Below are 22014 nucleotides of genomic sequence, written 5' to 3'. Positions count from 1 at the left end.
GTCAGCCTACAGCAGTTCACCAAAGTTAACATTTAAGAGTTCCTACCAGTTCATGGCTCCAGCAACTTCTGCTCCAGATAAACAGATCTTAGTTTCTGTATCTCTCTGAATGTGATTGTTTCTCTGGATTTTAAGATGGTATTTTACCCCATGACCTCTGTTCTCCAATAATACTATGACAAATAATTGATTTTCAGGTTTCATAGATTTTCTTTTATTAGGACAGTTCTGAGGACTCTCAAGCTTCGTACATGTCAGAGCTGAAACTGGAGGTCTTTATAGGCTTCCTACTCTCTCTCACTTTGCACTCTTCTACCAGTGTTTCCTGAAATCTCAAAGCACTCATGGGTTTAAAATAAGCCACTTAAGGTCCTTGCCTCAGTGTGCATTTCTGATAAGATCACCAGTGAGACAATTTACCATGTAAACCATCCTGCCTTACCCAAGACTACTGTGAAAACTGAGACAGTAATACATATAAAGCAGATCATTATATGCCTTTTTTCTACCTTTCAGAGAAAATGGCCAATGCCTATAAATGTAAGATATTTCTAAGTTGAAATAAATACCCTCAATTACTGTCACTTATAGTCTACGGTGAGACTCTTTGCAGAATCTACTTATATAAAATTTTTATATTAAAAAATTATATTTATAGATTTTATATATATGCACTGGAATACAACACATCTTAGCTAGTATTTAGTTTTGGAAAACCTGATATACATGTTCTTGTTTGCCTTAAAAGATTAAATTCCCCCCACAGCCCTGATTATGCACAGAGAGACTGCAGGGTGACGTTAAATTTCAGTCAGCTATTAAAATATACTACCCTTCAGATTTTTCCAAACGTGAAGGTAACTAATCTAACTCAGTGTTTTGATGCCTTGTCCAATTGTACTAATTACTAGTTTAAATTACCCAGAGAGTCGAATAAGTACTGGTCACAGGCTATGTCTTCCATTAGAGTCCAGCGATGAAAAATAAAACAGATGCCCCATGAGGCATTGTCTTGATGGTAAGTATAGATAAGTAGAATGGCCAAACCTTTACTGTGACAGCTGAGACTTAGGGGAACTATCCTTCTTGTACATGAACAGATTCTAAGGTTAGAAACCATGCTGTTTGTCCAATAGTTTTTATCAGGTAAATAATCACAGAAGAGAAATAGTTAAAACATATGACTGTACCTCTTGCCTTGAAACTAACTGTTGAAGAAGATATCACTTTTCAGAAAAAAAAAAACAAAAAACTTTACTTGCTCCAGTTCTCAGAAATGTGAACATTAAGGTATCTTTCTTTTTTACTGTTGAGTTGTACTTAATTTAGCTCGCCAGAGGAGTCTGTAGAGATATGATATTCAATACACAGCCTTTTTAGTATTCAGTCTCTGCCTTTACCTTTGATGATGGTGTAGATGAGTTTGCATTTCTGTGGAATCTTTTTAAAAGACCTTACATCTAAATGCATGTTTTTAGTAAAATTCTGTTCTGCATATCTGTGACTTTTGATAAAATTGTGACTTTCTAACTCAATTGTTATTTGTCCCTTTTATATTCTTCAAAATCATCTTATGACCCATTCTTCAGCCTTTGAGATAATAGAACCTGACCTTTCAGAGCAGAATGACATTTATAATGAGACAATAGCAAAGCTTTTTATCACCCAGAAACAGTCGCCCTCTTGCCAAATAGGGAAAAGATTTCAACAAGATAAAGACTAGCATTAGTACTGCCAGGATGTATTTCTACAGCAACACTTCAGACACCATATACGTGGGTGTTTTTCCTCACACTAATTAATCCTCCAAATCTATGGACACCGACTGGGTTAATGTCAGACTCCACAGGTTAAGGTCTGAGTCCCATAAGCCTGTTCCCATATTCAATGTCAGTCTCAAGTCCAGACCACTTGTACTTCTGACTATTGGCTCTCAATTGGGACTTTCTAAGACCCCCTCCTCAGGTTTGGTAATTTTCAAAAATGACTCAGAGAGCTCAGGCAAACAGTTTATTCACTATTACTAGTTCATTGCAAAGGATAAAAGTCAGGAACAGCCAGATTGGAGAGATGCATAGGGCAAAGTATGGAGAAGGGTTGTGGAGCTTCCTTGCCCTTTGTAGGTGCACCTCCTTTCCAGCACCTCTGTTTTCCATAGTTTAGGGACTTTTTATGGAGGTTTCAATGTGTAGACATTTATTATAACGTCACTGGCCATTGATGATTGGCTCAATCTTCAGCCTTTCTCTCCCCGTTAGAGGTTGAGGAGTGAGATTGAAAGTTCCAACCTTCTAATCATGTCTTGGACTTTCTAGTGATCAACTCCCATCTTGAAGCTATTCAGGGGCACCCAGCCACCAATCACCTCATTAGCATAAAAAAGGCACAATCGCTTGGGAGAATCCAAACATTTTTAGCAGCTCTGTGCCAGGAACAAGGGATAAAGACCAATTATGTACTCTTATATCATAATATGGTAACCACTTTCTCCACATGCATATGTTGTACTCTGTCTCTCCCTCATTGTTAATATAGCTATGAGACTCCAATGCCCAAAGGCATTCTATCACTGTTTCTTCCTGAATAAACTTCTCTTTACATTAAAAGGAAAGATATAAGAGGGAAATGAAACAAAGATTAAAAAGTATTTCTCTTCTAGAAAAATGATAACAGAAGTAGAGAAAATAGCATTTTAACAGTGATCTGCAAGAAGTGAACAAGTGTGTTATGCAAACATCTGTTATAAGAACATTCTAGGAAGAATAAATAACAAGTCCAAGTGTCAAAGTGAGCATATAGTTATGAAGGTTTCAGAAACTTTAAGGCAATCAGGGTGGTTATGTGAGGTAGAGAACATGATAGAAGATGATGACGTAGCTGTAGCTAGGTACCAGGTAGCATAGAACCTGTAAAGGCCTTGTAAGGGTATTTATGCTAATAATTGTGAGGAATTATTGGAACATTTTTAACTGAGGAATGATAACATCTTAAATTCTAGAAAACATAGCTTCACAGTAAGATATTCATAGAAAATAGCAAAAACCTTATAATCTTAACTCAGTGCTTCTTGAAAGTAAAGCCTAGGCCAAAGGTTTGCGTGTAGATAATGTTTTGAGAATAATCCCAGAAAGCAGCAATGGAGTTCTAGAAAAGTAGAAAAAGTAGAAAAGGACAACAAATACACTGCTATATTTTTTGCCACTATTACAACTAACTGGTGCTCCATCTCACTGTGACCCTCTTTAAAATCTTAGAAATGTATCTTCAAAATGCCTGCCTGGGAAATAAAAGAGAAAATAATTTACGCTTGATTCCTCAACATCCACAGTGGCCAAGGGTGGACCCAAGTGCTATTAATTTATCAGAATTTCGGTTGTTAATTTATCAGTACGGAGTGGGATTTTGCAAGCTCCCATACCATGAGTTATAGAAGCCCCTGGATGGGAAGTAAAAGATGCTTCAACATAGGCTGAGGCATAATGCAGTCACAAATGTGCCAAAAGCAAACTTTGGGAGAATGACAGTCTCTTAAGTAAGTGCTGCTGGGAAAAATGGATATCTATGTGGAAGAATGGAACTAGACTGCTAATACTGCAGAAGAATGGAACTAGTCTGCTAATATGTATATGAAAAAATACTCAATGCCACTAATCATCAGAGAAATATAAATCAAAACTACAATGAGATATCATCTTTCTCCAGTTAAAATGGATTCCATCCAAAAGATAGGCAATAATGAATATTGGCAAGGATGTAGAGAAAGGGGAATCCTCATACACCATCGGTAGGAATGTAAATTAGTACAGTCAATATGGAGAATAGTATGGAAGCACCTAATAAAGCTAAAAATAGAACTACCATAAGATTCAGCAATCCCAGTACTAGGAAATTAGTATATTGAGGAGATATCTGTACTCATTTGTTTATTGCATCACTATTCACAATAGCAAAGATTCGGAATCAACTCAAGTGTCCATCAACAGATGAATGGATAAAGAAAATGGGGTTCATGTGCACAATGGAATATTTTTCAGCCATAAAAAGAAATGAAATCCTGTCATTTGAGACATGATGGATGGAACTGGAGGTCATTATGTGAAGTGAAATAAGAGAGGCATAGAAAGAGAAATTGTGTATGTTCTCACTCATATATAGAACCTAAAAATTAAAACAATTGAACTCACGGAGATAGAGAGTAGAATATGGTTACCAGCAGCTGGGAGGGGTAGTGGGGAGCGGGGGTAAAAAGTGAGAATGGTTAATGGGTGCAAAAATATAATTAGAATGAATAAGATATAATGTTTGATAGCACAATAGGATGACTACAGCCGGCGATAATTTACTGTATGCTTTAAAATAGCTAAATAGTGGAATTAGAAGATTCTTAACACAAGGAAATGATGAATGCTTGAGGTGATGAATGCCCCAGTGACCCTGATGTGATCGTTACACATTATATGCCTGTATCAAAACATCATGTGTACCCCTAATAATTAAAAATTAACTTAAAAATGCAGTCAAGTAGTACTGCATGAAGCTGCAGGAAACTGGCTGAGTCAATCAGTTAAGCAATGAGTGGAATAAAAGATATGTACTATTGCATAGGAAGTATAGATTATGGATTTCCAAATGAATTTATTCTGTCTGGAAATTCTTCTGGAAGAGGACAATTTTCTCCTCTCTCCCTTGATGAATCTTTTTCTTATAATGAGAATTAATAAGAATTTAGCAAAGACTGTTTTTTCTTTTTTTTTTTTTAGCTTTCTCTTTTAAGAACTTATAATGAAATTTACACTACATAGAATCACAAAGATGCTTTTTATACTTGAAGGAGCAGTAGGGAAGAGAGAGAGATTGATTTTTCAAAGCATTTTAAATATTAATTAGATACAAATGTTATTTTTCAACATTTAAAATAATTATATGTTAACAGTTCCCAATCTATTTATATCTTTGAAATTTTAACTTATTTAAATGAGATATTTCTAGTAGAAATGCAAGGATGTACGTGAAGACAACTACTATCCATCAATGATAATTTGTACATTAGCTTGATGTGAGCTACAAAGGTGTCCCTGAAATGATTCGGTACCACACTCCCAACCATGAGCAGTTATTTTAATGATACGAATCTAGTACTTCTAATTTCTGTTCTGTTTGCTTTTTTACACATTTTCTTTTATAAAATTTATTTTTCATTGGCAGCTTTTATGTATTTACCATGAACAATATGTTGTTTTGAAATATGTATGTATTGTAGAATGTCTCAATCAAGCTAATTAACATGTGCATTACCTCATATGCTTTTAATTTATTTGTGGAGAGAGCACTTCAAATCTACCCTCTTAGCAGGTTTTGGGAATGCAACACATTGTTATTAAGTACAGTGACCACATTGTGAAACTAGATCTCTTGAACTTATTCTTCCTAACTGAAATTTTGTATTATTTGACTAACATCCCTACAAACCTTCAATCCCCACCCCTATCCCCTGGGAACCACCATTTTCTTTCTGCCTCTGAGTTCAATGTTTCTAGGTTCCACATATAAGTGAGATAATATGGTATTTGTGTTTTTGTACCTGACTTATTTCACTTAACGTAATGTCCTCCAGGTTTATCTATGTTGTCACAAATGACAGAATTTTCTTCTTTTTGAAGAGTGAATAGAATTCCATTGTGCATATATACACACCTCATTGTCTTTATCTCTTCATGCATCTATGGATGTTTAGGCCGATTCCATACCTTGGCTATTATGAATAATGCCACAATAAATATTGAAGTGCAGATATTTCTTCAACATATCAATTGCATTTCTTTTGGATATATTCCTAGCAGTGGGATTGCTGGATTATATGGTAGCTCTATTTTTTAATGTTTGAGGGATCTCCATAGTTTGGCATAATGGCTGTGCTAATTTACATACCCACCAACAGAACACAAGGGTTACATTTCTCTACATACTTGTCAACACTTGCTATCTTTTGTGTTTCGCTAATAGACATCCTAACAGGTGTGAGGTGGTATCTCATGGTAGTTTTACTTTGCATTTCTCTGATGATTGGTGATATTGAGCATTTTGTTTCATCTATCTTTGGGGCATTCGTATGTCTTCTTCTGAAAAATGTCTATTCAGGTCCTTTGCCCATTTTTAACCAGGTTATTTGTTTTCTTAGTCTTTAGTCATTTGAATTCCTCATCAATTTTGGATACTTATGATTGCAAATACAGTAGTCACCTGCTTATCTTTGGAGGATGCGTTCCAAGACCTACAGCGGATGCTTGAAATCACAGATAGTACTGATAATATACTGAATATGAAAGTTATGTGAATGTGGTCTCTCTCTCTCTCTCTGTCCCTCTCTCTCTCTCATAATATCCTATTGTGCTGCATTCACCTATTTTTTGGATGGTTGACCATCAGTAACTGAAACTACTGAGAGCAAAACTATGGATAAAAGGGGACTACTGTATTTTTCCTGTCCTATTTGTTGTCTCTTCATCCTATTAATTGTTTCCTTGACTGCAGAGCTTTATACTTTGAGGCAATCTCATTTGACTGTGCTTTTTTGTTTTTTGGACTGTGCTTTCGGAGTCACTGCCAAAAATATATTGCCAGACTAATGTCATGGAAATCTCTCCCCCACCTTTTTTTCCAGCAGTTTTACAGTGTTGGGGCTTATATTTAAGTCTTTTATCAATTTTGAGTTGGTTTTTGTATATGATATGAAATAAAAGTCAAATTTTATTCTGCATGTAGATATTTAGCCCTCCCAATATCATTTATTGAACAGACTATCCTTTCCCTGTTTTGTGTACTTGGCAGCTTTGCCAAAAATGCATTGACTCTAAATGTGTAGATTTATTTCTGAACTCTCCATTCTGATCCATTGGTCTGTGTGTCTTTTTTAATGTTAGCAACCTGTTGGTTGCTGTATCTTTGTGGCATATTTCTAAATTAATTAGTGTGATGCATCCAGCTTTGTTCTCTCTATTCAAGATTGCTTTGACTATTTGGATGCTTTTTTGGTTTCATATAAACTTTAGGATTTTTTTCTATTTCTGTGAAAAATGTCATTGGCATTGTATAATAGAAGTCATTTAATCTGTAGATCACTTTGCCTAGGATGAACATTTTAAAGTGTTAATCCTTCCAATACATGAACACAGAATATCTTTCCATTTATTTATGTCATTCAATTTCTTTAATCAGTGCTTTACAGAGTGTACAGGTTATTCAAATCCTTAGTTAAATTTGTGCCCATTATTTTTGTACTTATTTTAAATGAGATTGTTTTCTTACTTTCTGTGTTGGATTGTTCATTATTATTTTATAGAAACATTAGTGTTTTTTATATGTTGATTGTATATACTGCAAGTTTAGTGATTTATGTGTTAGTTCTAACAGAACTTTGGTGGAATCTTTAGGGTTATCTCTATGTAAGATTATTTTATTTGAAAAGAAGGATCTTTGAATTCATCCCTTGCCTAATTGCATGAATAGGACTCCAATACTATGTTGAACAGATGTGGTAGGAATCAATATTCTTGTCTTTTTTCTGATATCAGAGGAAAAACTTCAAACTTTTTACCATTGAGTATGATGTTAGCTGTGAGTTTATAATACATGGCCTTCATTGTGGTAGTGTATATTCCTTCTATATCTAATTTTTGAGAGAATTTATCATGAAAGGATGTTGACTTTAAATTTTTTTCTGCATCTATTGAAATGATCACACGGTTTTTGATCTTCTTTCTATTAATATGGTGTATCATATTTATAGATTTTTGTATCCTGAACCATCCTTGCATCCCTGGTATAAATCTCTATTGATCACAGTAAATAATTATTTTAATGTGTTGTTGAATTTTGTTTGCTCGCATTTTTTGTTGAGGATTTTTTCCACCAAAAAAATTGATATTACAGGGATAGTGACCCGTAATTTTGTTTCTTTTTTTTTTTGTGAGGGGGCAGTATCCTTGTCTGGTTTTCATATCAGGGTAAAGCTGGCTTCATAAAATGAGTTTGAAGTGCTTCCTCTTCTTCAACTTTTTGGGAGAGTTTGAGAAGGACTGGTATTAGTTCTTCCTTAAATGTTTGGTAGAATTCAGCAGTAAAGCCATCAGGTCCTTGGCTTTTCTTTGATGGGAGACTTCTTATTTAATCCTTATTAGTAACAATTTGATCTTCCTACTCATTATTGGCCTGTTCAGAGTTTCTATTACAGGTGGAGTGTCCCTAATCCAAAAATCTAAAATCTGAAATGCTCCAAAATCTGAAACTTTTTAGAGCTGATATGATGCCACAAGGCGAAAGTTCTACACCTGACCTCATGTGATGGATCACAGTGAAAATACAGGCACACTACACAATTTATTCAACATCCCCAAGGAAAAAAGATCTAGCTTGCTTTCAGCTGTGATATAACTTCCACACTTGCTCAGATTCCCCGATGCAAGTATTTCCACATAGGGTAATAAAATGATAGGCATGCAGGCCAGATGTGCCAACAACAAGTTCCCTGTGATTCCCCATGTAGGGTAACATTTGATGTGCATTACCCATTTTTGCTTATTCTCTATTCTGTGGTGTAAAGACATTGTTGAAAATGTGAAAAAGACCTACAGATTTTTCTATAGTTAACAGTTATAAGAAAATAAAAGAAGCATTCATGTTCATCTGTAGCACAAAAAGTCAAATTGAACAATAATGTAAATGTGTAATGTCTTACAGAAGAGTATGATGTTGGAATGACCTCTTTATAAAACCTGAAGAAAGGGAAGGATAAACTGTTGAAGTGCTATAATGAAAGTGATCAACAGAAGTTAAGGATAAATAGTAAAACACTTTATAAAGCTAAAATGAAAATCTTGATTGTGTTTTAAAAGCATGGATCTGTCAGCATTGAAGTAAATATATGCTACTTAATGGTATGCTGATCATGAAACAAGCAAAGATCTATCACATTGAACTATACATTGAATAGAAATGTGAATATTCAACAGAATGGTTGCAGAAATTTAAGAAAAGGCACAACATTAATTTTAAAAAATTGTGTTGATAACACATTTACTTGTCACAAAGCAGGAGAAAATTCATCAACGTATTTCTCAAAGTTATCACTGATGAAGATCTGATGCCAAGTCTACAGACCGTAATAGACCAAATCTATAATGCTGATTAAACATCGCTGTCTTGGTGTTATTGCCATGGAAAGAGACTGACTACAACCAATAAGACAGCTCCTATAGAAATTAAGGATGCCATGGGTAGAATTAATATGCTGGGATGTGCTAATGCAGTAGGCATGCATAAGTGTAAACTTGCTGTCATAGTCAAAAGTTGTGTTCTGAGTTTTTTCGAGGAGTGAATATCCTACCAGTACATTATTATGTTAACAAAAAAGGCACTAATCACCAAGGACATCTTTTCCCATTGGTTTCACAAACCTTTGTTTTCAGTGACTTACACTTACTGCTGGGAAGATGGACTGGATGAAAACAGCCAGATTTTGTTATTTCTTGAAAATTTTTCTTCTCCTCCTCCAGCTATAATTCTCATCAAACATAACGTTTATAGCATGTACTCTCCCCCAAATGTGACTTCATTAATTCAGCCCTGTGACCAGGGTATTCTTAGATCAATGAAGAGTATATATAGAGTATATATATACTGTAATGTACATACACACACACACAGACATAAAGCACTTTCTTGAACAACACACTAACAGCAGTGAATGAATGTGTGGGTGGGTGTGGAAGGTTTTCAGGAGGAGTATACCATGAAGGACGCCATATATTCTGTTTTCAATGCCTTGGAACACAGTAGCTAAAGACATAGTTGTGCATATCAGGCACAATCCCTGTCATGTGAATATGTCCATTAATTAAAACAACCCAGGTGTTCACTTTGAAGGATTTATGGAGATAATAAAATAATGTATGACTTCCTTAAATCCTCAGAAACAGACTTCCAGAGTCCATCAGTAAGGAGAAACAAATGGCTATCAAATAACTTTTTAATGTCAGTAATGAGACCCCAGTTATTCATTTACTGATAAATGGAGAAACTGCCAAAACGATTCTGAAGCAAGATGATTATAATAATAGTAACAATCAAAATGATATTGTTAATACTGCAGAACAAGCTCCTAGACAACATAGTAAATATGTGTGATAGGCTTCTTCAAGGACTAGAGCAGCATGTATTATAAGCCATGATATATAGAACAATAAAGCATGTCAGTTTATAAAATCAAAGAGAGATTTCTAAAACAAAAATTGTTAATGAAAGAAATTACTCTAGAGGAAATATTTTAAAAAGCCATCTCTCCGAATTTCTTCTCATTTGTAGAGGACCCACTTTCTGGTCTCTCAACTGTTTCCAATGTTTCTTTTCATCTAAAAAAAAATGATGTACAATAACCTCTTAATGAAAACAAAGCATCATAGGTAGAGTGAAAGTCTGCTGTTTTTTAGTGTTGTTGTTATTTAACAGTTTACACAAGTATTCTGGGGTTGCTACTGTGTTGCTTAGTTACCCTGAACACATTATTTTTTTCACTTTATAATAGCATGTCACGTTTTACTGTTAAGTACATATGTGTAAGTATAAGAAAATTATTGCTTATCAGTTGCATATAAATTCAGAATAAGGAAACAATCACAGATTGTATAGAAGTGGCTGAGATAGTGACATCTTTGATTTCTGTTGGTTCAATATATTCAAACTTTGTTGCATGAATATAATTTAAAATATTGTATAAAATCACATTCAGGCTCTGTATATAAGGAATACATGAAACACCAGTTAATTTTGTGCTTAGATTTGGTTCCCATCCCCGAGATATCTCATTATGTACATGCACATATTTCAAAATCTGAAAAAAAATTTAAGTCCAAAACACTCTGGTCTCAAGCATATCAGATAAGGGATACTCAACCAGTACTTGATGATTCAGTCTTGGTAGGTTATGTGTGTTTATTGTTTTTCTAGTCTCTCTTTCATTTGATTTTGTTCTGGTCTTTATTATTTCCTTCTTTCTGCTAACTTTGAGCTTAATTTGTTCTTCTTTTTCTAGTTCTGGGAAGTGTACTATTATGTTATTTATTTGACATCTTTCTTTTTTGATCTAGGCATTTATTGCTACAAACTTTCCTCTTAGGATTGCTTTTGTTGCATTCCTTAAGTTTTGGTTTTATCTTCCATTGTCTTCCATTTTCATTTGTTTGAAGATAATTTAAATTTTTCCTTTTAATTTCTTCAATGACTGGTTGTTCAGAAGCATGTTGTTTAACTTCCATGTATTTCATAATTTTCCAAAATAACTCTTGTTATTGATTCCTTGTTTTATACCATTGTGATTGATATAATTTTAATTTTCTTAAGTCTATTAAAACTTATTTTGTTGCCTCACATATAGACTGTCCAGGAGAATGTCCCATATACACTTGAGAAGAAAGTGTTTCCTGTTACTGTTGAATATAATGCTCCATACATGTCGGTTAGGTCCATTTGGTCTAAGATGTAGTTTAAGTCCCACGTTTCCTTATTGATTTTCTGTCTGAATGAACTGTCCATTGCTGGAAATGGAGCAATGGATTTCTCTAGTAGTATTATATTACAGTATATCTCTCCCCTCAGATATTTAACATTAATTTTGTGTATTTACACACTGCAATATTTATATTTTTATAGTGTTATAACCTCTACTAAGTTGACCCATTTAACATCACATAATGACCTTTTTATCTTTTTTTTTCAGTTTTTGACTTAAAGCCTGTCTTATCTAAGTATAGCTACTTATTTTGGTTTCCATTTGCATGTACATCTTTTTTCATTTATTTACTTTCAGCCTCTATGTGTCCTTACAAGTGAAATGAATCTCTTACAAGAAGCATATATTTGAGTATTGTTTATGTAATGTATTCAGCCACTCTATATTTTTGATTGGATAAATTAATTAATTAATATTCATGGTAATTATTGATAGGTAAGGACTTACTGCTATCTTCCTGTTAATTGTTTTCTGGTTATTTTGTAGATCTTTTGTTTCTTTCTTCCACTCTCGATGTCTTCCATTGCAATGAAGTACTTTTTTCTCTAGTGATACACTTTACTTCCTACCTTTTTATCTTTGGTATATCTATTATATATTTTTGCTTTGTGGTTATTGTAAAACTTAAAAACATATATTTTATCGTTATAAGAGGCCACATTAAGATAATAACAACTTAGGCCAGGTGCAGTGGCTCACACCTGTAATCCCAGCAATTTGGGAGTCCGAGGTGGGTGGATCACCTGAGGTCAGGAGTTCAAGACCAACCTGAACAACATGGCAAAACCTCATCTCTGTTAAAATTACAAAAATTAGCAGGGCATGTTGGCACACACCTGTACTTCCAGCCACTCAGAAGGATGAGGTAGGAGAATCACTTGAACCTGGCAGGTGAAGGTTGCAGTGAGCTGAGATAATGCCACTGGACTCCAGCCTATGCAACAGAGTGAGACTTTCTCAAAAAAAAAAATAAAAAAGATAATAACAACTTAACTTTGAGAGCATTAAGAAACTCTACATTTTCATTCCACTCCATCTTGACATGTATTTTGATGTTTTAATTTGCATATTTTAATAGTGTATATTTCTTAACTAATTATTGTAATGATAATTATTTTTAATATTTTTTTCTTTTAACTTTCATACTAAATACGTAAGTGGTGTATATACCAGCATTACATTATTAGATTATTCTGAATTTGTACATACTTTTGCAGTACTCACTTTTATCAGTCAGTTTTACACTTTCGTATGTTTCATGTTACTGGTTTGAAGAACTCTGTTTATCCATTTTTGTAAGACAAGTCTAGTGATGAGGTAATCCCTCAGCTTTTGTTTGTTTGGGAAAGTCTAACTTTCCTTCATTTCTAAAACACAGATTTGCTGAGCACAATATTCTTAGTTGATAGTTTTTTTCTTCAACACCTAAGTAATTCATCCCACTCTCTCCTGGCCTGTAAGTGCTCTGCTGAGAAATACGTTGCTAGTTTTATTGTCCCTCCTTTATATGTTATTTGATTCTTTTTTATTGCTGCTTTCAGGATTTTTTCTTTGTCTTTAATTTTTGACAGTTGGAGATCCTTAACCTTCCTGTACCTGGATATTTATATCTTTCCTCAAATTTTGAAAGTGTCTGGTATTACGTTTAAAACTAAGCTTTCTACCCCCTTTTTTTCTCTTCTTCTATACTTTTATGATTTAAGCATGTGCTGTCTTGATACTGTTCAGTAAATTCCATAAAGATCTTTTCTTCTTTTTTTATTATTTCTCCCCTGACTGTATATTTTTAAATATCCTTTCTTTGAGTTCACAGATTTTCTTTGTCATGACGAATTCTGCTGTTGATGTTCTCTAATGCATTGTTAATTTCATTCGTAGTATTTTTCAGCTCTAGAATTTGATTTATACTATATATTATTGATTATTTGTTAAATTTATTGTTTTGGGTCATTTATTGTCCTCCTGATTTTATTTACTCATTTTCTGTGTTTTCTTAAAGTTCACTGAGCTTCCTTAAAACAAGTTATTTGGAATTCTTTCTCAAGGAGTTTTTATATCTCCATTTTCTTAGGTCAGCTAGTGGGAAATTTTGTTCTTTTGGTGATGTTCTATATCCTTGATTTTTCATGGTTCTTGTTGCCTTACATTGATGTGGATGCATTAGAAGTAGTTTTTTTCTTCCAGGTTCTTTGAGAAACCCTCCTCAGTTGTCTGTCCAGAGATTCTGAACAGACCACCTGGCATGATTCAAGAGTTGGCTTATTGCTGGAATCTAAAGTTGAGTTGTCCTGATGCCTAGGTCAGGAGGTAGGTAGGCCTAGAAACTATGGCTTTCCTTAACCCGGGGTCCACAAGGGCTGCCCTGGCACTGGGGTGGGCCATGAGCCTGAGTCTTCAAGGGCTGGCCACCCACTAGGAGGGGTTTGGCATTTGGTTCCATTGGGATGAAAATGGAGCCTTAACTCCACAGGAACAGGTCAGGATCCTGAGTCCATGAGGACTGGCTTGGAACTTGGGTCTACAGGGGTGTTCTTGGGCTCTCAGTGTCCTCAGTGTCCACAGTGTGTGCCTTGGCACTGGAATACTATGGTGGGCCTTGGCCCTGGGTCCTCTGGAGTCCAGGGCATAGGGACTTGCCTGTAACATTTATCTGCTGGTGCTGGTGTATAGGTACTACCCTAAAGGCTTGGTCTGTGAGAACTGGACTGGGTCCTAGGTCCTCAGTGAATAGCCTGGAACCTGGTTAAACAATGGAAGTCTTGGGGCTGTGTCCGTGGTTACCTGTTTGATGTTTGAGGCCAGAAGTGCCAACTTGGCATTAGGGGAGACTTGAAGTCTAGGACCACAAGAACTGCCTTAGCAGAGAGTGGACCTAGATTATATCCATAGGAACTTGCCTGGAGGCTGGGTTTTCAGGTGCTGACCTAATGACTAGGGCTGCAGGGGTCAGTGTGGCATTGGGTTTGGTCCAGCACATGAGTCCACTAGGGTCTGCCTGGCACTGAGGCTGATCCAGAGCCTGAGACTACAGGGTTCAGCCTGGTGCTAAGAAAGGCCCAGAAAAAGTCTGCAAGGATAGCCTGGATGCTACAACTATGGGAACTTGCTTAGTGACAGGGTGGACTTGGAGGCTTTGTTGGACCAACCTAGAATCTGATGCCACAGACAGTGGCATGGCAATGGCTGGGCCTGGATCCTGTATCTGCAGGGGCTTGCTTGAGAGTTGGGTTTGTAGGTGCTGACCTGATAACTGGGGCTGCAGGTGTAGACTTTTAGCTGGTGAAGGCCTAAAGCCTGGGGCAATGGCCAAGCTCAGTGCTGGTGCATTCAGGAGTCTTGGGCCTCTGGGGTTGGCCTAGGGTATGGGCAAACCAGAGCCTGAGGCTGCTGTGGGCCAGCCTTGTGTTGGATGAGGTCCAGAGCCTGGGGCTACTGAGGTCAGCCCAGTGGTAGAGTCCCAGTGGTGGACTGAAGATCAGGTCTGTTGCTCAGACTTGGAGCCAAGGGCTACAGAATCTAACCTGGTGCTAGAGCAGATCTAGAGGCTTAGTCCACAGGTACTGTCCTGGAATCTGGGGCTCTGCGGCCCTGCCCAGCATTAGTTTTTTGGGGGGACAGGGCTGGTGTTGGGATCTGAAGCAAAGTCCTATGTTCACATTCGTCTCCTCCCTCATGTGGAAAATATATCTCTCCATGCTTTCTTGCTTGGAGTTGGTGGAAGAGTGGCATGGGTAATGTAATACTATCTTTCCTACATTCTTCAATGGGTATTTTCTTATTTCTGCACTATATGCGGGTGCTGTAATCTCTTATCTGATTTCCTTAGCTCTTATGAAGGTATTTTAACGTGTGAATAGTTGTTTAAATTGATGTTTCTGCAGGAAATAAACACTAGGGAGTCCTGTTTTCCATCATGTTGCTGACATTGACCCTCTTTCCTAATGTACTCATTTTCAAGACAAAAAGGGCAGTCCTAATATTATTTATTTGTTATCTGTTGAATGTCTGCTAATGCTGGGCTCTGCTAAAAGCTCTGAAAATAAAAATGTAAGGAAAACAGGTACAAATTCTTTCCCTCAGAGAGCTCACACTTGTCAGGGAAGGTTACTTGTATATACCCAATTAAGAATACCTTTGGAAAGAGTCCATATGCTATGATGAGGCCACTATGAAGTGCATCATGTTGGAAAATAATGTTTGTCTCTTCAAGGTTCTACTTTGGTGCTATTCATATTTTAGTATTGGGGGATATATTGTCCTTGGGGTGTGGGTAAACCATTAACTTCTCTTCACTTTCCTGCCTCCAAAATTTATTGTACTGCCGAGTTGCTGTGGTCGCGAATTAAGATTTGTGACTTTATAACTTGGAGGTATATGCATACTGCTTCCCTAAAAGAAAGGATTCAACCTTTACTGTTTTTACATATATGTAAAAAGTGCTGAGTTAGAATGACCTGACTAGCTGCAGGAAGATTGTCCTTCTTTTTCACTTTGCGCCTTCACTCTTACTGACACAGTACAAAAGCTGTACTCATAGTTCAATCTAGAATGGCTTTACCAGATAGAGGGTGAACATTTTGGATTGCATATATAAGAAGAGCTGTGCTCCTTTTTTCATCTCACTCAAATGTATCTCTTACTTTCTGCTGTGGGATGGAGGTATTTAATGTGTGCTTTATAATCTCAGTCAGTGCCTGTTTCAATATTAGCCACAATGAAAGAGAGGGGTCATGGAATGTGTCAGCCTAACTAGGAATGATTTTGTCTACATACATGTTTTTAAATGTATGATCAGTAACAATACATATGACTCCTTCCCTTAAGATGTACATACAATAATGAAGGCTTTTTTAACTCTGCTAATGTTTTCTAGAACACAGCCTTGATTCCTTAACTGCACTTAACATCAGCTTGAAAGTCTGGCTCAAATGTTTGTAATTGTGCTATCACTTGCAAACTTAAATTCGGCCATGCTATGTTTCTTTCAATAACTTAGAGGAGGATAGAGATAGAGAGAAAGCAACAGAACACACACATATATCAAAATGTTAACAATAATTTTGTTTAAGTGAAAATCGTATGTCTTTTATTATAGTTTTGTAACTTTTCTATAGTTATTAACATTTTTAAAATTGAAGCATAATTTTAATTTTTTTCTGAAAAATAAATTGTAATGAGAAATAAAGCAAAGAGATGGGGAAATACAGAATAAAAGAGACTAAGAAGCATAGAAGATGGTGATGCACGGGCCTTAATGGAATTTTGTTTTGAACAAACCATTTTTAAATATTGGAGATTGGAGCTATTTGCACACACTGACTGGGATATTTGATGACAATACAAAATGATCGTGGTTTCTCTACTGTTTTTGTTTCTTTGTTTCGATCTGGTATTGCTTTTGTGATTATGCTTTTTAAAAGTCATTCTAATTTAGAGATATATACTGAAATATTTACAGAAAAAGTGATATAAAGCTGGGAATGCATTTAAAAATTATTTGGGCAAGATGGAAGGGTATGAGATGGGATAGTATACAATAAATCAAGATTGACCTTGATTTCATAGTTACTGAAGCTGATTAGTGGATACATAGGGATGATTATACTCCTCTCTCTTTTTTACGTGCTTAAAAGTTTAGAAATAATTAAATACTATGAAGAAGAATTTTGGGTTTAAATATGGAGTGAACATTTGCTCATTATATCCTGGAGCTACTTAACTTTCCTGTGCTTCATTATTTCCATCTGTAAAGTGAGGAAATGAAAAGAATCAGGATTAAATGAGTTAATACATACAAATTATTCATCAGTGACTGACCCTAAATAAACACTAACTAAATGTTAGCTATAGTTACTTTTAAAGTACTGTTTTTATTTTCAAATCTGGGCTGAAGCTAATATTTTTGAAGAGTGCAATTTGACCAAGAAATCTGTTCCACTGAAAACTTTCCCACCTATGTAGATGGAGTAAGCAGAAACCAATTATTGCTTCTCTAGAGGAATATCATTCTTATTAAAAAAAAAAAACTTACACTATAATAAGAGCTAATCAAATATTTATAGAGAGGAAGTAGCTTTATTGTAGTTATAATGAATGAGGAAAATCAACTATTTACCATGAAATTTCTGTTAGTTTAAGATTGTCCAGAGAGCTAATTCAGCTTTAACCCCAAAATTATTTCCATTTCCTATATTGATTAGAAAGTTATCTCTGCCTCAAATGCTTTAGCCATGAAATCATATTACTTAATTTTTGTTTCCTTTAAATTGACTAATCCATAAAATACTATTTTGAAGATTTTATTGAAAATTCAGTAAGCAATCTGGATCTATATTACTTACTTTTACCCTTTTAAACTAAGTGTTTTTAACATATTGGAAGAATCAATTAGTGTAAGTAGGAATAATTGACAAATTTGCTGAGAAATGGTTTATTATTTACTGAAATTGATGGAATTATGCATAAACAAGTTATTTTGTGATTTATCACTGTCTTAGTTCATTTGTGTTGTTCTAGAAGAATACCTGAGGCTGAGTAATTTATACAGAAAATAGATTTATTTGACTCATGGTTCTGCAGGCTGTACACGAAGTATGGTGCTGTCATCTGCATCTGATAAGGGCCTCAGGCTGCTTCCACTCATGATGGAAGGGGAAGGGGAGCCAGTGGGTGCAGATATCACATGATACAAGAGGAAGCAAGAGAGAGCTACAGGAAGATGCTAGGATCTTTTTAACAACCAGCTCTCAAGAAAATTAATATAGTAAGAACTTACTCATCTCAATCCTCCATGGAGGGTGTTAATCTATTGATGAAGGATCTGCCTTTATCACCCAAACACTTCCCATTAGGCCTCACCTTCAGCATTGAAAATCACTTTTTAACATGAGGTTTGGAAGGGGAAATTATCCAAACTATAAGAGTCACCTTTGTTGTGCAGTTGATACAACTAATAAAACATAACAATAGATTATTTTCTTTAAAATAAGAAAGTAACCTATGTATTATGGCAAATGTATGCATTGATTACTACAAAGTATGCATCCCAAATCATGGTGAACTTTATTATGTGTGATGTATGCATGAATATACAGTGCAATAATATAAGTAAAGTATTAGTCATGTATTAAATTATTGGTGAACCACTTTTCAGTATTGTAGAAACAATTTAAACAAATAGCTTTAATTTCATACTATGAGTCCTTTCTAGTTTGTGTGTTTAAGGAGGATAAGTGTCATTGCCATATAGAGGACTACAACATTTTATTTATAAATATCAGTGCTAAAAGTGTGTTTTATACATAAGAGACTTGACTATATAGTTATAATGATTTTTTTTTTTTTTTTTGAGGCAGTCTTGCTCTGTCACCCAGGCTAGAGTGCAGTGTCATGGTCTCAGCTCACTGCAACCTCTGCCTCCCAGATTCAAGCAATTCTCCTGCCTCAGCCTCCGAGTAGCTGGGATTACAGGTGCCTACCACCACCCTTGGCTAATTTTTGTATTTTTAGTAGAGACAGGATTTTACCATGTTGGTCAGGCTGGTCTTGAACTCTTGACCTCAAGTGGTCCACCTGCCTAGGCCTCCCAAAGTGCTGGAACTGCAGGCATGAGCCACGGCACCAGGCCTAGTTATTTTGAATTTTAAAGGAGTTGTATATAAGATAATCTGGAAGTTAGAAATATATTTTACAGTGAGGTCTGAAGTTTAGGTATTCTTCACATCGTGAATAATGTTTAAACGTGGAAACACTGTCCAATTTTCACTTCTTCAGTGAAACAAGTGGACAGTGTTTCCATGTGTAAACTTTATTCATGCCTGGCAACATTGAATTGAACACTGCATCTGTTGAGGGGCTCAGGTTGCTTCTGCTTATGGCAGAAGGGGAAGGGGAACCAGCAGGTTCAGGGATCACATGTGGCAAGAGGGAGCAAGAAAGAGCTTCAAGGAGGTGCTAGGCTCTTTTGCAATTATTTGTGAAATTTACTTCACTGACATTTAAGTAAGCATGAAATAGCAAGTAATTTATCTTAAATGTAACTTAAAACACACGGTCAACCATTTGGCTATTTTATGCATTGTAAACAAAAGCTAATGATGACGGGCTATATGTTCATCTTCTCAGAGGTTTGGTTATATTACTGTCTTTATTTACTGTGAGTATGATGAAAACAATCTGCTTTTGCAGTTTAATCCCTTCAGTTTAGGTAAATAACTAAAATAACCTGCAGAAAAGTGTTTTATTTTCCAATAAATAGAGATTATTTTAATGTTCATTCTAAATTGATATGGGTCAGGATAAAAAAATTAGTCAAGTTAAATGCCTAGTTGGAATAAATAATAAGTTACTAGATAGATAATTAAGGAAACAAACAAAATACAAAACTTGTATATTTGTGCACAAATACAGACCTTTTCAAACAGAACACATTTTACATGTTCAGAATAGAAAACTTTTCTGTTAGCTGAGTCATTGCCAGGAATCCACAGTTGAATCAAAATAGCTATGTGATTTTCAGTTTTTTGTTTTTTTTTGTTTTTGAAACGGAGTCTCCCTCTGTCACCCAGGCTGGAGTGCAGTGGCCAGATCTCAGCTCACTGCAAGCTCCGCCTCCCGGGTTTACGCCATTCTCCTTTTCAGTTTTTATGCTAACCTAGCATAGGAACTTGTTCAATCAAGGACTTCTATTTATTTCTATCATTTGCATTTCTCCACCACATTTGTACTATTTTTCTGTTACTTATCTTAGCTTCTTCTGTTAGCCTTTTAATTTTTAAGTCATTATTTATTCTAACTTGGTTTTCTAGTATTTGCTTTATTTTCCTCTTTGCTGTATTCTGTTTCTAACTCTCATTATTGTAATATAGTCGACAACTGTTAGAACAAAGTAAACACAGGGGAGAGCTAATTGTATCCTTCCTTGAAATTTTATTTTTCAGGACTATGCTGAGAAGGAAAATACCATAGCAAAAGCTCTGGAAGATCTGAAGGCAAATTTTTACTGTGAACTCTGTGACAAGCAGTACTATAAGCACCAGGAGTTTGACAATCACATTAACTCATATGACCATGCTCACAAGCAGGTAAGAAAGAGATGGGCAAAACTTCTGCCATTTCTGGACTTGTGTAATATTTTTAATTGTGTAGACTCTATGAATATGATATGATATTCTTATTTAATTTAATTCACTGTACAGTTTTGAAATATATCATTCTGGGATAATAATTTGATGACTTACAGCAAAATCCTTTTTTTTTCTTTAAGAAAAAAGGCACCAATAGCAAAGTCTGAAATAAATAACATAAAGAAATACTATTCAATTGCCTTTATATGAGTAAAAGTGTTTTGAAAACAATATTCTACAAGTGATGATCCTCTTATTGTCCTCAAAAGTATTGTTTTAAACATTTAAATCAATAATTTATGCATTATTCTATATATTATTGCATGTTATTTATAAATATAATATATAAATATGTTTATGAAAGTTAAATAAAATTTAACATGGTTTATCATAGAAAGCATTTTGGATTTAAACTACCATGAAAACATGTGAAAAAAGAGTTGGTATGCTACAAATGGTCCTAGGTTGTTGACTGAGTACTTAATATATCTATGGTTTTGTTCATTTTAATGTTTTCATTTTATTGTCAATTGTAAATCCCAGATTAATTATTGCTATCAATTATAAATCCAAGATTTTACAACCCTCTATGTAAATGAGTTTAAAAAGTATTAGCATTAATTTATAAACATTTTCTATTTTAGCTACCACCCTCAAATACCATGCTGAGTATTCATTTTGGTATGAATTTAAAGATACATTTTTAAGCAGTTGAACCTGCCTTAACTTTCTGTTATATCAGAGTTATTTAATATAAGAAAGAAAAAGTAGGGAAAGTGATCATGTTAAACGATAATGAACCAATTATGTGTACTTTCTTTTGCTGTCAATCCTGCAATCGTTCATATCAACTACACTGTGCTTGGAGAGGATGGTGTAGGGAAGAATTTGTCATTCAATTACATACCTCACCAATTAATGCATACTGATCTTAGTGATCTGTCCTTGCCTTTCTTTCCCCTGGTAATAGATCTATTTTATGCAGATAAATGTTACATGCAAATCATTATCTTAAGCTACATATGCACTAATAGTTACATTATTGTTATAAAAACATAGGAAATAGCTTTACATAATAGGAAATACAGTATTTTAAGGATAACTATACATCTCAATATTCTGAGATGGTCTCACTTTCTACCACTGTCCTGATTTAATTATGAAGAGTTCTTATTTGGATAATAAATAATATGGTCATAATATGTATGTTTGTGGAAAAGCAGCAATGTTTTTAGGTACTTTTTAAAAGATGGAAGTCTAAAGGCAATGGCCTAGTTAATGTAATTCTTCATGCTAGTATAATGTAAAGTTAAGAGCTATATGTCA

The 22014-nt window shown here is 35.0% G+C and overlaps 1 protein-coding gene across 1 annotated transcript in view; it reads left to right on the top strand.

Moving 5' to 3' along the window:
* The window catches only part of ZNF804A (zinc finger protein 804A), a 355429-nt gene that overhangs the window by 262549 nt on the left and 70866 nt on the right, over positions 1–22014 (top strand). The window contains exon 2 of the mRNA XM_011936501.1: positions 20503–20646. Coding sequence (XP_011791891.1) covers positions 20503–20646 — 144 coding nt within the window. The remainder of the gene's footprint in view (positions 1–20502; positions 20647–22014) is intronic.

Source organism: Colobus angolensis, unplaced genomic scaffold (genome assembly GCF_000951035.1).
Source record: "Colobus angolensis palliatus isolate OR3802 unplaced genomic scaffold, Cang.pa_1.0 Scaffold153, whole genome shotgun sequence".
In the NCBI taxonomy this organism is placed as follows: domain Eukaryota; kingdom Metazoa; phylum Chordata; class Mammalia; order Primates; family Cercopithecidae; genus Colobus; species Colobus angolensis.
This window is presented reverse-complemented; position numbering and strand designations above follow the sequence as displayed.